At 36.2% G+C, this 18,432-nt stretch overlaps 1 protein-coding gene across 8 annotated transcripts in view; it reads left to right on the top strand.

Moving 5' to 3' along the window:
* The window catches only part of WDFY3 (WD repeat and FYVE domain containing 3), a 244,267-nt gene that overhangs the window by 122,555 nt on the left and 103,280 nt on the right, over window positions 1–18,432 (top strand). For 7 of the 8 annotated variants that reach the window (XM_030313522.1, XM_030313515.2, XM_030313516.2 and 4 more), the window contains 7 exons: window positions 675–758; window positions 6,020–6,197; window positions 6,986–7,200; window positions 9,273–9,385; window positions 11,682–11,913; window positions 13,383–13,483; window positions 13,623–13,841. In XM_030313522.1, the coding sequence (XP_030169382.1) occupies window positions 675–758; window positions 6,020–6,197; window positions 6,986–7,200; window positions 9,273–9,385; window positions 11,682–11,913; window positions 13,383–13,483; window positions 13,623–13,841 (1,142 nt within the window). The remainder of the gene's footprint in view (window positions 1–674; window positions 759–6,019; window positions 6,198–6,985; window positions 7,201–9,272; window positions 9,386–11,681; window positions 11,914–13,382; window positions 13,484–13,622; window positions 13,842–18,432) is intronic. The other variant, XM_030313519.2, reaches the window with a different exon arrangement.

Below are 18,432 nucleotides of genomic sequence, written 5' to 3' on the forward strand. Positions count from 1 at the left end.
GATTTGTCCCACGCATTATCACTTTTAAAGTTAACATAGTTTTATTTCATGAGATAACTGAAATGTTTTTTATATTGCCCCCATATGTAAAGCAAGTAACTCTATGTGGATAGCTTCTAATAGGTTTTGTATCATTTACTGTGAAGTATCTACTTTGAAATATCTACTGAAAGATGTTTCTTGCTTCTTGACAATATTTCTTAGACCTTACTCTTCAGATAAGAAAATACAAGTAATGTAAGAAACACTGTTTTCCAGTTTTTTACTTTTTAAAAATGCATACATATTGTTAAAAAGAAACATAGTATGGCATAGCATTCAAGGAATAAGCTGTTTGAAATTGAAATTTGTATATGTAGATTCAACCTCTTTCCCCTTTTCTACTCATCCTAGTTAGTATACCTCAGTTTTAGTTTACTTTGTGAAAAGCAGGCCTTATGACACTCTGTTTAACAAATGTGTTAAGTGTAACATTAATGGATAAGCATCTGCCTTAAGCATGCTTTTCTGTTTCCCTCAGTGCATGTGTTGTAGTCTTGTTTCTTGTTCCTGCTGAGTATGGAGGGTGTTCCTTATTAAACTTTTACTGGTATTTCTTGTGAAACTAACCAACTGCCAACCTGGTGTTCTCTTCTAACCTCTCTAAACCACCCTGTCTGTTTTGTTGTCTGTAGTCGTGCAGAACAGATCCCTCCTTGCCTGACAAGTGAGTCTTCTCTCCCCTCTCCTTGGGGTACACCAGCTTTGTCCAGGAAAAGGTACTGATCTTATAATGGAAGTCAATCTTTATTTGTGTGTTTTTTTTCTTCCCTGTGCTTAATTATGTGTAAATGTGGTGATTGTGCTTTGTACAAAAATTTTTTGGCTTTCAGATTTTTTTAGGTTTTAGAATTGTCAACTTCTGAGTATATTTATGAGCACAAAATGTGTTAATGCCATGAGGATATGAGGGACGTTTAGAATTTTGTCATTTGACTCTAATATTTAGAGTGAAATATACATTTTGCCTTGAGAGCAGTGTATCTTTTATCAAAATTAATTTAGAAATGAGGACTTAGTGCTTCTTTACGTAGAGTACTTTTTCTTTTTACTTTAAAGGTGCTAGGAAGCATTCTTCAGTTTTTACCATTACTCCAAAATGAACATCACAGCACTGGCAAGGAAATGTGTGTTTTCTCAATCAGGTTCAACCAGTTGAAATGTGATGCTGTTGTAGAGACTTGTCATGGCCAGCCTTTGGAAAAAACGAATAAAAAAACTTACCTAGCTGTTGCTTTCATTGGTTCTGTGTATATCTGTTTCTAAGCTGATCTAGTCTTCCTTGTATATAAAGCTTATGAATATAAAGAACCAGCAGTTGGTTGACAAGAGTACAATTAAGATCCATTTAAGATTCCATTTGCAACCTATATTTAAAATGATCATAGTCTGTGCAGTTGAAACCAATACCCTTCCTTCCCCAGTTTTTCTCATAACCAAGTACGAGTCTTTTGGTCTTGTATTAATATTCTTCCATTGTAGCTTTCTAAAATTGAATACTGAGGTTCAGCTATGTTATTGATTAATTTTATCTCTATTATTCAGGATTTGAAACTCGAATGTTAGTGGAGTTTTTGTATTAAAAGTATTTATTACAGATCCTGTATTTCAATATATTTCAGTAGTAATATTCATCAGATATATGGACTTGTATTTTCCTTTTTCTCTTATGTTTGCACTGAAGCTTACAGCTCATTTTCTGACAGTAAATCATAGAAGAGTTCAGAATAGTCTTAAACAAATTTAGTGTTGTTCAGTGTATTTCTATTTTAAAACTATTCCTTTTTTGTCGTTCTAAGAACATTTTTTTTTTAATGCAAGAAACCATAAAATCAATTTGAGTTGATACAGTATCTTCTGTTGCTAAAATGAAGGCAGTAAAAGGTATTCTTAGTGTTTGAAGATTCACGTGTGCTCACTATCCCACATATTGGATATTAGAAAAATAGTTTTAATTACTAGTTTTCATTCTTAAAAGTCACATTTATGATTCCCTGAAGGGTAAAGGTATAAAAATTGCTGTGTTTAAAAACATTTAACCATTTTTTAGTATTAACCAAAAACTATAAAATACTTTCAATAGAAATTCATAGATTAAAGCAACACATGAAAGGAAATTCATCAGAACTGTTTTATTTAAATGATAATTTGACAAAGGGAAATTTCATTCCATATCATAGAGAGTTATTTAAGGGCTTAGATCAAGAACATTTTGTCATCATTTGCAACACAGCTGCATGTGAGGATGCCATATCTTTGACTTGGGGGAAACCTTCACTGAATCCACAGTCCTGTTTAACTGAATCTTTTCTGTGGGAATGCTAATTAGGCTCTCAGGTTGGCTTTACCCCAAGGAAGTTCCCAATATTGTTCATGCTAATAGTAAGGTCAGTGTTGACATTTTCAGGTTGCCATTCTGGTCAGGTTACATAGATTTTGCTCAGTGATAAGAATCATAAGCTAATAAAACAGTGCTTTTATTTTCACATGCAGATATGGTAACTTTTGAAATTAGAATATCTCTAGAACGTCTCAACAAATTACATCAGCTCATGGCATTTCTTCTTGTGGCAAAATATGTTGTTTTTGTTGGCCAAAGGAGAAACCAACAACGTATTAGTTTTTATGGCTTATTGGAATTTTCAGACACGAAGGAAGTTTTGAGTTTGTGATTCTTGTCTGGTATGTAAAATGCTGGAGATTCTTCTCTTTTTTTTAAGAATGGGGGGAGGGGAATGCCTAAGAAACCTTATAGTATTTAGAAAACCAAAACTCATAACATTTTTCATTAGTATTCATTATTCAGAAAGAATAATGGAACAGAATTATAGCTGAACGATATTTAATCACAGTTAGAGGAAGGAGACAAAAACAAAATACAAAATAAAAACCAAGGTTTTCTATAATATATCTGCAGGGGAGAAAAAGGTGGCGAGTACTAGGTATTATTCAAACATGGTATCTGTTACTCAGTGTCTATACACACTTGATGGTAATTAAGGCAAAGCATGTTCAGAATTTAAATATTCAAGAATGTATTCCCCAAAGAGGTAGGTAAATCTTAAATATATATGAAAATTTAGATTGAAATATTAAGTAGCAATTTTTCTAAGTTTTAAAAGTAATGGCAGCATAAAAATTAACTAAATTTTGAAATGTTGTTTTAGCCTACGTTTGTAAATGAGTAGGTCTCGCTTGAGATTATCCGTTTAATAAACTTACTCTCATGTCTAAATTTTAAAAATGATAATACCTGTGGTGATACCTAAGTGGCTAAATAAGTATTAATAATATTATATAATGCCTGTTAAAATAGGCCTAATTTTAGTTAATAAATACCATGTTTTAGATTTAGCAGTGTTTACAGTATTTTCCCAGTTTGAGAAGAATGAATACAATTTTTATATCAGAGTATTGTTATCTTATATAAGATTAAAAGGCATACTACTGTGGGGTGTCTGGATGGCTCAATCAATTGAGCATCCAACTCTTGATGTTGGCTCGGGTCATGCGTGATCTCACGATCTGTGAGATCGAGCCCCATGTTGGAATCTGCACTGACAGCACAGAGTCTGCTTGGGATTCTCTATCTCCCTGTCTCTACTTGTCCCCTGCTTGTGCCCACACGCGCGTGCGCTCTCTCTCGCTCGCTCTCTCTCCTCTCCCCCAAATAAATAAACTTTTTTTTTAAAGGTACTGGTATAATGGGTATATATTAATTAATAAAGAGTTTGTTTTCTGAAGGCACAAAGCCTCCTTCCTGGGTATATCCATAATTTAAATTCAATCTACATTAAATCTGGCAACTCAGAAATAATTTTGGAAGGACTGTGACTAAAGTATACAACTAGAATTTGGTTTTCCTTCAAATTATGTGTAATGATAAACAGCTTTTATGAAATTTCTTAATAGTTCAGAATTCCTACTACACTATCATCTTTTTTTCTAGATGGGATCATAATATTTCACAGAATAAAAGAAGCAACATAGGAAGAGGATAGCTATTGGTAATAAACATTTAGAAATCTATCCTAGTAAGTTTAGAAATAAATAACAAAAACGGCAAAAAAAAAAAAAGCAGTTGAAAAAAATGAGTGGGTGGAGGACATGCTGACTTTAAATAAACTAGGAGAGCCCGTGTGTTTTTTTTTTTATATAAGTAGAGCTGAATACTTTCCTGGAATCTCTGTTAAAAAGAGAATGGTACTTTAAAAAACAAAACAAAACAAAAAAAAAAAAACAGCCACGGCAATGCCAGATCTTTGCTACAAAATCACTGACTTAAAGCATCTGTTTCCCAAGCTGCTCTTGTGCCAGAGCGCTGAAACTGCACTGCTCCCAGTGACAGAGCTCAGCAATAGACAAATTATGCTGAAACCAATTCATTGGAACAAAGAGCTCCCATAGGCTGAAGGCACAAGCATCTGTTTTCTAGTGCCAGGATACAAAATGTGCAAAACTCATGAATTGTAGAAGAATAGTATGAAATAGAAAGTGGAGATCATTGATGAGAAGAAATGTGGAATGTTCAGGACATGGCTAGGCTTTCTATCTCATAGAAGCTTGTTATGTAAAAATATGCCTTCTAATTTTTTAAAAATTGTGATGAATATTTTCAGGGGTGAATTAATGCAGAAGAATGTGAGCGTAGTTCCAAATAAGCTAAAGGAAAACTTCCTTGATGCTTAACATATATATTGTCGGGTGGCCAAGATTCTGAGCCATCCCTGACTCAGTTTGACCCAGTTATAGATGTTGTCAGCTCATTTAAAAAAAAAAAAATTTTTTTTTAACATTTATTCATTTTTGAGAGTGAGCGAGACAGAGCATGAGCGGGGGAGGGGCAGAGAGAGAGGGAGACACAGAATCAGAAGCAGGCTTCAGGCTTTGAACTGTCAGCACAGGGCCCGACGCGGGGCTCGAACTCACGGACTGCGAGATCATGACCTGAGCCAAAGTCAGATGCTCAACTGACTGGACAACCCAGGCGCCCCTCTTTTTTTTTAATAAGACATTTTATTTCTTAACGTGACCATCTGTGGGTAATTTTTTTTTTAATGTTTAATTTTGAGAGTGCGTAAGCAGGGGAAGAGCAGAGAAAGAAACACACACACACACACACACACACACACACACACACACACAAAATCTGAAGCAGTCTTCTGGCTCCAAGCTATCAGCACAGAGCCCAGTGTGGGCTCGAACCCATGAACTGCAAAATCAAGACCTGAGCTTTCAAGTCGGATGCTTAACCGACGGAGCCACTCAGGCGCCCCAGGTCTTGTTAGTTCTTGCTTATGTTGCCCACAGTTTAGGGAAAGGTTACAAACACATAGGTCATTTCAAAAGAAAATCTTAGTGAGGGATTTGACTTCATTCAATTTATACCCTCATCATATTTTATCAGAACTTTCACCTTTCCTAGAGTTTGAATCACTGTGATTTCACCTGTTTGTTGTATCTTCTGATACAGGTGTCATTCTTCTTTGTGTGTGTGTGTTATTGAGACGTGATTGACATAGAGCACTGTTACAAGTTAAGGTATACAACATAATGACTTGCCTACCCCATGTTGTAAAATGATTACCACAGTAAGTTTAGTTAACATCCATCATCTCAAATAAATACAAGGAAAAAAACTTCCGTGTGATGAGAGCTTTGAGGATTTACTCTCTTAGCACTTTCAAGTCTATCAGAGAGGAATGTTAACTTTGGTCATCATGTGCCCTTCTTTAATGAAACAATCCCAGTGACAAGTGGTAAAGACATAGTCTAGAAGAATCGATGGTTAAATTGTATGTAACTCTAAGAATTGATAATATATTGCTTTTTCATATCCCAACCTTAAAGTGTTTTGTAACCCAGTCTTGAATTACAAAGGTTTTTGTTTATCAGTGGATAAAGTTAACAAAAGATGAAGAAATGGAACAGAGAATGTATTTGAATTTAATGCTAAATTACCCTTCTTTCTTTTTTACAGGCATGCATATCATTCTGTTTCAACTCCCCCTGTTTACCCTCCTAAAAATGTCGCTGACCTGAAACTACATGTGGCAACTACATCTTTCCAGAGTTCTGATGCTGTCATCATTCATCCTGGAGCCATGCTTGCTATGCTGGACCTCCTGGCCTCTGTTGGGTCAGTGACACAGCCAGAAGTAAGTGTGGATATGTTAGCTCCTTTCCATCTTAACGAATGAGTAAAAGGATGTGAATATGACTGTGTAAGCAAGGGAGTGGGTCCAAGAAAGAGTGATAAGGAACGGTTCCATATCACATACTAAAGTCAGAGAGGAAAAAATAGGATTGTTCAACTTGAGTCTTAACTTTCTTGTGAGGTAGGTATATATGTTTTAGAATACAGTTCATTTGGTACAAATGTAGCCAAGATGGTTACTTCTAGTGCTAAAATAATTGTTTCTCCTTCTAAGTCCTGTTTATCAGTGGAAACTGTTAATCGTACAGACAGAAAAAACAACTGAAGATACCATTTTGAGGCTATTTATGTTTTGACTTGTAGCACTCAAGAGTTTGGGTGAATGGGAGCTTCAGTGACTAATTATGCTAAAATGTTGTATGGCCTCTAAGGCTTAAAGTGTCACAAAAGCCTCTAAGGCTTTCCTTTACACTGGTTGTTTACTCATGAAGTAAAAGACCTCACATTCACTACTTCTATAAAAATTAAAATACTATTAGATAGTCTTTCAGTACAAAAGACTTGGAGGAGAGAGGAGTCCAGCTGGGTATGCTTCCGGTGAAATGAGGATAGGAAACGTTTGCCTAGCCTTGTTTGAATTGCTAGATCACTCTGCATCAGCTTCTTAATTCATCTGAAGGGAATTTGAAATGTGTAGAGACCTCCTATTACAAGTTGTGCTTCATGTGGAGAGAACTGTCACCTTTCTTCCTAAGAATGCCCTGGTGGCATGGATTTCTCTCACTTCAGCATGCTCTGGACCTTCAACTTGCTGTGGCAAATATCTTACAAGCCCTGGTGCACACAGAGAGAAACCAGCAGGTCATGTGTGAAGCTGGCCTTCACGCCCGATTGCTGCAGCGGTGCAGTGCCGCCCTGGCAGACGAGGACCACTCACTGCACCCGCCCCTCCAGCGGATGTTTGAACGACTAGCTTCTCAGGCTCTGGAGCCCATGGTGCTGAGGTCAGTGTGTCCTCTTTCTTGCCGTTGAACAAGCCACAGGTAGTAACGGCAGTTCCTAGAGTCTTGGTATTCAAGAGTTCTTGCTATGATACACATGTATCCAAATATCAGTGGCAAAACCAAAACAATAAAAATGGGGAAAGTGCTCAAAATATTGGTCTTAGGTAAGCCCAGTTATTAGAAAACAGAGGGTGCTTATTTCTTCCACTCAAATGTAGCAAACTCTCCTTTATAAATAAAGTCATGTCTTTATGACTTACATCTACTTTGTATTTGAGAACTTTTTATGTGTAAGAAGTCTCTTAAGAGGGGCGCCTGGGTGGCTCGGTCAGTTAAGCCTCCCACTTCGGCTCAGATCTCATGGTCTGTGAGTTCAAGCCCAGTATTGACAGCTCAGAACCTGGAGCCTGCTTCAGAATCTGTGTCTCCGTCTCTCTCTGCCCCTCCCCCCTCATGCTCTTTGTGTCTCAAAAAAAAAAAAAAAAACATTGAAAAAAAATTAAAAGCTTCTCTTAAATACTTTTTGAACTTTTTAATTTTAAATTACTTACAGATTTAGAGAGGTTCTGTGTTCCAAGTTTCTTCGGTGTTTACATCTCCTACAACCATAATACATGAAAACTAAGAAACTGACATTGCTACAACGTATCCTTGTATGCTGTGGGTCTTATTATTTATCACATGTTTATATGCCCACTACACAATCAAGGCATCACAAACATCTCTATAGTGGTACTCCTTTATTATCATATCCACTCCCCTAACCCCCACCATTCTTAACCCCTGGAAACTGCCAATCTGTTCTCCATCTCGGTAAGTTTGTCACTTTGAGAATGTTATGTAAATGAAATCATTTGGTACATGAACTTTTGAGATTGACTGTTTTCACTTACCATAATGCCTTAGAAATGCATCCAGATTGTTACGTTTCAGTAGTCTTTTTATTGCTGAGTAGTATTCTGTGGTATAGATACACCTTAACAGAGTTTAACCATTCAAGAGATACATATATTTAAATCTTTTTACTGAAAGAGAAGCAGTACTGTGTGTTTTAGGGATAAAACACCTTAAAAAAATATTTTCTTTGAAACTACCTTGCCAAAAAGATTTAAAGTGTAAATTATCTTTTCCTTATTTACAAAAAAAAAACAAACTCCTGTATCTTGTCACTTTCAGATATAAGCAGCTCTTTACAATTTTTTTCTGCTGTTAAAGTAGTCCTTTTTTATAAAGCTTTTAAGGACTTCCCTAAAAATGGTTGGACTTTATTTGTAGTTTATGTTTTTTAACTGGCTCCAATCTAACAGTGGATTAAGAAAAAACCATTTACTAGCCAGTATTGTATCAAGATAAATGAGACTGTTCCTACTCACTTTATCCATCATCTTACGGATGACCTAAAGTATTACAAAGAGCATGGAGATTTCCCCCTGATTATTTTTGGTAATCTGCTTTAAAAATAGAGTGAATGAAACAGAAAGATCTTATCTCATACTTAATACTAATATTTTATTAGATAACTTATACTGCCTAGTTAGTGGATATGCTCAGTTTTCACAGTGAATGAATTTTCAGAACCAAATGTCACATGAAGATATAGATACCTGCGTTATTGATGAGCCATGAGCTGTAAGGTTATAAAGTCATTGTATTATACTCTACATGAAAAACTGGCAAAGGGTACCTGACCTAATTTTTTTCTGCTATAAGGAGTTGAAATTTCAGAGAAATACCTTTTTCCCACTTTCACAGGATGCTATAAATGACTGGATACAAAGGACTCCTATTTGTGTATTTCCTAGACAATTTGTTACGTTTCTGCATATCACATTTTAGGAGAACAGGTTCCCCAAATTTCATATTTTAGCCCTTTACAATATTCTATTCTCTTTTCAGTGGTAGGTAATTCACATGTAAAATTAACATATATTATTTTATAATAATTGTTTGGGTTGGCTTTATATTTTTAACTAGTCTGTTATACTTCATCAAATCCCATATTTTGTGTTTGGTTTGTGAATTACGTAATGTTCTCAATCAAGGAATAACTGCTTTCTTTCTCTCTTCTTTAGGGAGTTTTTACGTTTGGCAAGTCCATTAAATTGTGGTGCCTGGGACAAAAAACTGCTAAAACAATATAGGGTCCACAAACCAAGTTCACTGAGTTATGAGCCAGAGATGAGAAGTAAGTTGACCTTTGAAGCTGCCTTTTTTGGTTATTTTGTAGATGAAAATCATGTAGGGAATAAATACTACCTCAACAAGTTTTACTGTGAAAAAAAAAAAAAGGAAAGGAAAGGGATTGTTGTTATTTAAATGAGGAAACATAAAATCTGGTTGTCTGAAGAAGGGGCAGCTGGGGGTGAACAAGGAATCACGATGTAAGCAGGGTCCAGAGGAGATGAGAATGACTAGCAGAGTAACACTTGGCCTGGACGAGATAGTACCTCTTTCTCAGAGGATTCATAATGTCTTTGCCTCTTTCAAGTAGCCTTTGCCACCTGAACTAGAGCGGTCGCTAGATTCCTAACAGGCCACGGGTTTGCAGGACAGCTCCTGCAGGAGGATATGGAGGATAGGATGTCAAAAATACTGTTAAAAGGCATTGAAGAGAGAGATATATCAAGGAGTATAGGTTGAGTAGGGAAGTGTGAGACCAGGTGGCCAGTGACAGGCTGGGAGAAGAGGGATCGATCACTGGACTGGAGAATAACAAGTAGGCCAAAAAAGCAAATGTAGTGAGTGAGAGAAAAGGAGTGAACTGGAGGGCGCGGGGGGGGGGGAGACAGTGGCAATAAAAACTGGAGGAGTGGAACAGAGAAAAGGACCATGCCTAACCTGTGGCTCTGGAGTGAAGTGGAGGTGAAAGGTGATCCTAGAAGGAGAAGTGGGGTGTTAGATGGGTCTCTCCTGTGGACCTTGACATCTGGCACACTGGCAATAGCCAGCGCAGAGAAGACGGGCTGAAATGCCAGCAGGAGGATGGCACTTGGGTAGACAGGTATGTGGTAGCACTGCTGAGGAGGTGCCCCCGAGGGGAGTTTGCGCCTTGGGCTGTTGGGAGGCTGCTGGCGGCCAGAGTGCAGGCACCGCCTGCCTACCAGTCTGGTGGGGACCGTGGCAGTGAACAGATGCCCAGCAGATTCCACCCCAGCCACGGGAGAATTCTGCACCCTGCACCACCTTTCCTCCCGAAGCGAATTCTGTGGTTTTGTTGGGTTTTTTCCCTTTACGATTCATTCTGTATAATCGTTAGCCATACTGATTGGCGTTTGTTTGGATGGATTGAAGTAACCACTACTAGCGAAGCAGGAAAGCATAAAACTTAGGAAAGTAGAACAGCCGCCCTGAAAGGATGTAGTGATCACGTGGGTCATCCCCGAGTTCTTTCAGGTGAGAATGCCAAAGATTAAGCACCCACCAACTGTTATTTCAGTCTTAACTTTTTACCCCCTGCCACTTATCATCCGTGATTAGTGAATGCTGTGTTTTGGAAGCTAAGATGTTTTGAGTTCCAGCGTCGTCTTATTGGCAAACAGAAAGTATTTCAGTTTTCCATTATCTATCACTATACCTCCCCTAGTTGTGTATATACTTTTTTGTTACTGTCGTTTTTGTACTTAACACAGTTTGAATTGAATTGTGATTTCCTTCGCAAAGCATAGAAACAAAAATAGTTCCTTTCTCTAAGAGAATATTGAAATACATCTAGAGTTGCCTGAATGCTTAGCACAGTTAAAGCATTAGCACAGTTAAGAGAGAAAACAGTTACATTTGTGTGGTTTATCTTGAGAGAGAATATTTTCTCCATTCATTACATTTGTAATATCTTCCTAAAAAATAGACCAGTTTGTTTAAAATTTCTCTTTATTCTTCAAACTGTCACCATCTGCATGCATATAGGATTTTTTTAATTCAACTAATTTTGTGTTTATATATTTGATTGTAATGGTTGTAAGGGAAGAGTGAAAAGTAGGGAGAAAATGGGAGAGAAACAAGTTTTTGCTATTTATCTCTGATTTTTTTTTTAATAAAGATGACCCATCTCTTTCCATTGTAATCCTTCTTGAATATTGTGCTTTCTTGTGAAAGAGAAATAATAATTTGTGAAATAAAAGTATAATCTAATCTGGTTTTTAAAAACATGATCTGTAATTTATAAGTGAATTACATTGTAACGGTGGTTTGGATAGTGGTTACTGGAAATTTTTATTCTTATTTGTACTCTGTAGTTTTCCACAACACATCCTGCAATGTGTTTATGCCTTTAGTAATAAGTAGAAAAGGAAACACATTCTATTTAAGTTGAAAAATAAGCATAAAATACATTAAAACTGGATATTAGCTTTGATGTGTAAGAATAAAATTATTACATATACTGAAACTAAAGAGTGGTATTTAAAAATAAGTCAACCTTGTAAAGAAATTATTTTAAAAATCTACATGGTATTTTTTCCCAAGAGATTTTCTTTGACTTACAGGTAGCATGATCACATCTATGGAAGGCCTGGGTTCTGATAATGTTTTCAGCTTACATGAAGATAACCATTACCGGATAAGCAAGAGCCTGGTAAAATCTGCAGAAGGAAGTACTGTACCCCTAACTAGGGTGAAGTGTCTGGTCTCCATGACAACCCCACATGACATCAGACTTCATGGGTCATCAGTTACTCCAGCTTTTGTTGAATTTGACACATCCCTTGAAGGGTTTGGGTAAGGAATTTGCAGGGTAGCCAAGCCTTATTGTATTATTTTATGCCTCCTACTTGCCTTTGACAAGTCGATCCTTGGTTTTAAAAATACTTAGTTAAAATATGCTATATATTTTGTATTCCCAAATGATTGAGTTCTTTGAGCATGTTATTTTATGGTTTTTAGATTTAATTATTTTCATTTATTTTTTTTATTTAAAAATGTTTTTTTAATGTTTATTTTTGAGAAAGAGGGAGACAGAGCGAGTAGGAGAGGGGCAGAGAGAGAGAGATACAGAATCCAAAGAAGGCTCCAGGCTCTGAGCTTGTCAGCACAGCCCGACACGGGGCTCAAACCCACGAAAGGCAAGATCATGACCTGAGCTGAAGTCAGATGTTTAACCGACTAAACCACTCAAGTGCCCCTAGATTTAATTATTTTGAATTATTATATTGAATAAGTTGATATGTTAAAGGAGTCAGTAATCTAAGATCCATGGTACAGTTTTTTTTTTTGTAAACTTTTTTTTGTTTTTGTTTGGTAAATAAGGTTTTATTTTAACATAGCCACAGTCAATTATGTAAGTATTGTGTGTGGCAGCTTTCATGCTAGAATGGCAGAGTTGAATAGTCATGACAAACTCTCTGGTCTGCAAAGCATAAAATGTTTATGGTCCGGCCCTCCCAGAAAATGTTTGTCAACCTTTGATTTAGAACAATAGGTCACATGCAAATTAAAATTATATTAGAAGCTCTTTGGGTTTAATCATCATCCTTTTCCATAAATTACCTAGTTTAGTACCTTAAACATCGTAAATAGTCAATGACTATTACATCAAATGAGTAATTTCAAGTGGCAGAAAATGCTATAGTAGCAGAAGCAACAATAAAGAATCTATGGAGAATATAGAAGAACTTATAAAATCCATGAGCTTCAAAACAGACACAAATGCTAATATTGATAGATCTATGTCTATACTAGTTGTCTGTGGGATTCATATACACCAATCTAAAATTATATGTAAACTATACGTAAAACTATATATAATTTGTGTTTTAAGAACACTGTCATGGGTTATTATTGAATGGTGGATTAAAACCTAGTTTGGAATAGTCAGAACCAATCAGAACAGAAGAGGATGACTCACTGGAAAAGGGCACAAGGGAATTTTTCTGCAGTGATGAAATGGTTCCAGGTGTCTTGAACATGCTTGTACATTGGTACATTTTACCATATGCAACCTATACTTTGATTTTTTTTTTTAATTTAAAATAAAAGTGATGCCATTGGAGATTTTGTAAAGTATATCTTTCAGCACTCGTACGTATTTAAAATGAGGGAAGGACTTTATTAGGCATCCAGATTTATTCCATGATCTCTTCGCTCAAGTTACCCTGAAATGATGACAGTTTATTTCACTATGGTAAGCGCATAGTGATAAGAGAAGAAAATGGTTGATCTCTAATATGTACATTGTCTTTTCTTAATAGCTGCTTGTTCCTGCCCAGTTTGGCCCCCCATAATGCCCCCACAAACAATGCTGTCACAACAGGTCTTACCGATGGGGCCGTGGTCAGCGGCATTGGTTCCGGTAAATATTACTTACTTTGCTCCTGAGATTCGTTGTTTTTTAGTAGGCTCTATTTTCTTTAGAGTTTATTGCCTTCTCTTTAAAGTGTACGTATGAATCAACACACTCTTTCGTTGTTATTTTTCTCTTTTTATTTTAGGTGAAAGATTCTTCCCTCCTCCATCTGGCTTAAGCTACTCTAGCTGGTTTTGTATTGAACATTTTAGTTCTCCTCCAAATAACCACCCTGTCAGACTTCTTACTATTGTGCGCCGAGCAAATTCTTCTGAGCAGCATTACGTGTGCCTTGCCGTCGTTCTGTCAGCAAAAGACCGATCTCTGATTGTCTCCACCAAAGAGGAACTACTCCAAAACTATGGTCAGTATCTGTTTCTTTTTGCTTCCTGTAAACATTAAAAATATTAAACATCATTATAATACTCATCTTTAATGTCCAGCTAGTAATTCTTTTCCAGTTTAAACTATTATAGAACAGGTTATATGAAATGTTGAATATTGTTTACCAGTGAATTTTAAGGCACTTTTCAAAGAGACTTAGATAGAAAACAATGGATATAGTTCCTAAAATAAAGAGTCATCTCTACTTGCCAAGAAATCGCAGCTTTCACTAGGAAAGCAGATTGCTTGTTTGATATATTTTAGTAAGGATTTTCATTGACCATGAATTCTGCTTAACTAATGAATATTCATCGAGCACCTGCCTACCATATGTGCCACTCTGTGCTAGACACAATAACATTTTAATTACTTTATCCATCACTTACCTTCAAGACTTAATACGTACCATTTAATAATCCTAATTCTCTCCGACATGCCATAATGTTACGTTGCTATCCAACAGAACTTCAAACTCAAGACATTCATGAATATCTTTCTAAATGGTTTAAACAACATAAAATATAACTTTCAGTTTACTGAATGTTCTTTGCTCTGAATATAAGCATTTGTAATATAAGTATACCTCTTTTTTTTATCATCTACTAAATTTACCTTTTAATTAACTGAATAATACCACATACTGCTTCACATATTGGTATTCAAAAATTTGAATGTTAGCTTAATTAGATGGTAAGGCCTTTTTTCTTAATATTCTTCATGACTAGCACAGAGGCAGGCATCAATACAGTGTCACTGCTTTAAAATTCTTACAAGGACACTTTATTTGATCCTGTTGATGTTTTTCCTCCTAATTTAAACTCTCTTCAGTCTTGCAGATACCCACTCTTTTGACCTCCTTTTTATACTTTTCCTTCAACACTTTTCTTTTCCATCTTCCACTTCAAATTAGTATTCTCCAAGGTTTCATCTTTAGTCTTTGTACTCATCCTGCTGTCTTGAGAGAAAAAAAAAAAATCTATGTCTGTTAAATTTAGGTCTTTTTAATCCCAGCAGTTCCAGAATTAATTTTTGTTTGTTTGTCTGTATCCCAGGATTTCTCATTTTTTGTTTCATTTTTTATTTTTTTTTAAGTGTATTTATTAGAGAGAGAGATGTGAGTGGGGAGGAGCAGAGAGCGAGGGAGAGAGAGAGAATCACAAGCAGGCTCTGTGCTGCCAGTGTAGAGCCCAACACAGGGATCAAACTCATGAAACTGAGAGATCGTGACCTGAGTCAATACCAAGAGTTGGATGCTTAACCTACTGAGCCATTCAGGTGTCCGTCTCCTCATATTTTAACTGCAAGTTAGACATTCATATGAATACAGCTCATATGGAATGTTTCTTCTTTATAAAACTTGCATCTCTTTCTGTTTTCCTGCTTGCTAAATGACACTCCCCACTACCAGTTTAGCCCAGCTAAAAATCTCAATATCACCCCTTCCACTAAGTCTTACTACATGTGCTTCCTTCATATTTTTTTTAATGTTTATTTACTTATATTGAGAGAGAGAGAGAGAGAGAGAATCCCAAGAAGGCTCCACTTTGTCTGCAGAGCCTGACACAGGGCTCAGACCCACAAACCATGAGATAATGACCTGAGCCAAGATCAAGAGTGGGATGCTCAACCAACTGAGCTACCCTGGCACCCCTTCCTTCATATTTCTTGAATCTCCCCTTCCTCTTATGCCCACTGTCATGGATCTTAATTTTTTTTTTAATTTTTTAAATGTTTGTTTATTTTTGAGAGAGAGAGGGAGCAGGGGCAGGGGAGGGGCAGAGAGAGAGAGGGAGACACAGAATCCAAAGCAGGCTGGCTCCAGGCTCTGAGCTGTCAGCACAGAGCCCGAGGCGGGGCTCGAACTCGAGAGTCATTTGATCGTGACTTGAGCCGAAGTTAGACACTTAACCGACTGAGCCACCCAGGTGCCCCATCTTACTTAATTTTTTTATCAGTTACCTGGACTTCCAAGATTTTAATTCTTTATATTTGTCTTTGGTTACCCTACTAGAACTGTGGTAAATTATATTACACAATGTAATTTATTACCTTAGTAATCTAGGCAGCCCTGCCACCTAAAACATGTAAAATATTCTGTAAAAGTATGAGTGAATGAACAAATGAACAAACGAGCAAGGAAAAAAAGGAAAATATGAGAAAGGGAAATGATGAGAAAATAATAAGTAAAGTGAATAATAATGGGGAATTTGGAAAAAGAAGAGAATTTAATGGAAAAGTTAAGGAATGGGTCTAGGGATATTTCCTTAAACTAGGAGAATGTTTTCTAACTCTATATCATTTTCATGAAATGTAATTTGCAAGACTACTATAGTCCATATATCACTAGAAATTACAGGAATAGATACATTAGCTTTAGATGATGTTACTACTATAAGGATCCATCCTCTGAACAGCTGTAGCCCATTAAGCCTAGGTAATTAAGAGTTGTCAGAAACCAGTTGGCTCGCCAAGATCTCCTGACATACCACTGAATGCTGGATGTGGCTTAGACTAAGCCTGATCCAGAATGTGAAACTCAGAAAATTTTTGTGAGTAAAATCTTCTACAATTCTGGAGAAGATTCAGTCTATTAACAGGAAGGGAAAGGGAAGAGTTCTTGGTTTCACCCATGCCTTTTATCTTTTCTTTCACATCCTTTGTTCTATACAGTAGACCTTTCAAAGCTGTTTGACCCCGCTTTTCATCTAGGTTGTTCAGTTCTGTTCCTGTATCAGATCACCTATCAATTAGATTCTGCTTTTCTTAATTCATCAATAGATGTATATTCTGAATTGTCATTTTAAAATGTAATCTTGGCCTGTCAGTATATGCAGATATTTTAAGATTCTAAAAATTAGTATTTTATTTGTAATTCTTTCTTCGTATAAAGTTTTATCTTTTAGTGTATTTCCTTGTATGTACTTATCCTGAAAAACGGTGAATCTGCTGTATGTTACATGGTTACAGATTAGCTCTTTTTAAAGCTTTTGGTGGGGAGGGTGGAGCAGTGAGTTTTTAACATCTGGATATACACTGTTGTCTCATCACTTCTTGAATGCTTAAAAATTAAATTAATTTTTAATTAGCTTAACATTAAGATTGAATTAATATTGACCCATTATTTCCTGGCAAGATCAGGCAACATACTGGGTAGCAGAGAGAAACCAGGAAATGATTGCAGAATGTTAGGAAATAATCAGAGTTGTCTGGTGAAGCAGGAAATTTGGATCAAAAAATACCTTTCCATGCAGCCACTGTGGAAAACAGTATGACCTTTCTTCAAAAAACTTAAAAATAGAATTACCATATGATCCAATAATTCCACTACTGGATATTTACGAAAAGAAAACGAAAACATTAGGGGCACCTGGGTGGCTCAGTCCATCAAGTGTCTTACTCTTGATTTTGGCTCAGGTCATGATATCATGGTTGGGAGATCAAGCCCCATGTCGGGCTCTGCACTGAGTGTGGAGCCTGCTTGAGATTCTCTCCCTGCCTCCCTCTCCTCCTTCTCCATTTGCATACATACTCTCTCTTAAAATAAAAATATTTTAAAAAGGAAAATAAAACATTAATTCAAAAAGATATATGTGCCCCTGTGTTTATAGCAGCATTATTTACAATAGCCAAGATAATGGAACCAACCCAAGTGTCTGTCAATAGATGAATGGATAAAGAAGATGTGATATATATATATATATACACACACACATACATACATATATATACAATGGAATATTACTCAGCCATAACAGAGGATGAGTTTTTGCCATTTGTAACAACATGGATGGAAACTATAGGGCATTAAGCTCAGTGAAATAAGTGAGTCGGAAAAAGACAAATACCATATGATTTCACTCATGTGGAATGTAAGAAGCAAAACGAAGGAACAAAGGAGAAAATAAGACAAATCAAGAAACAGACTCGTAACTAACTGAGGGAAGGTAGGTAGGGGATGAGTAAAATAGGAGAAGAAGTTTGAATAGTACACTTAACATGAGGAGCACTATGTAATGTCCAGAATTGTTGAATCACTGTATTATACACACAGTATGTTCACTTTACCAGATTTAAAATTTTGAAATGAATGAATGAATGAATGAATGAACAAATAAAACTTTCCACTCCATAAATCACCTCCCTACTCTCAGGTGTCATCAGGCAGGGGCCAGAGCAGTATAGCCGCACACTAAGAACAAATAGTTGGCCTCTTGTATCATTGAGCAGAGCATATAGCAAGAGTAAAATTTTTAATTTTCTAACCAATGTTGTAACCAAATGCATGGCAAATGAGAATTTAAAACGACCTCTTATAACAGACCTTTTATGACAGGTAATAATCAATTAGCCTCTTTTTGTTGTCTCCTGTAACTTTATTTTATTATCTGTTTTATTTATTTATTTCATCATCTATTATAACTTTATTTGATTATAACTATATCTTGAGCAGAAGAAGGCAAAATAGATCTCAGGTTTTACTTCTTCCTGCAGATAAAGCTGTTAAATGGATAGGGTATTTTCATTTACATCATCATTATATTTGAACATAAAGTCAAGATCTATATATGAGT

This window comes from Lynx canadensis, chromosome B1 (genome assembly GCF_007474595.2).
Source record: "Lynx canadensis isolate LIC74 chromosome B1, mLynCan4.pri.v2, whole genome shotgun sequence".
Lineage (NCBI taxonomy): Eukaryota > Metazoa > Chordata > Mammalia > Carnivora > Felidae > Lynx > Lynx canadensis.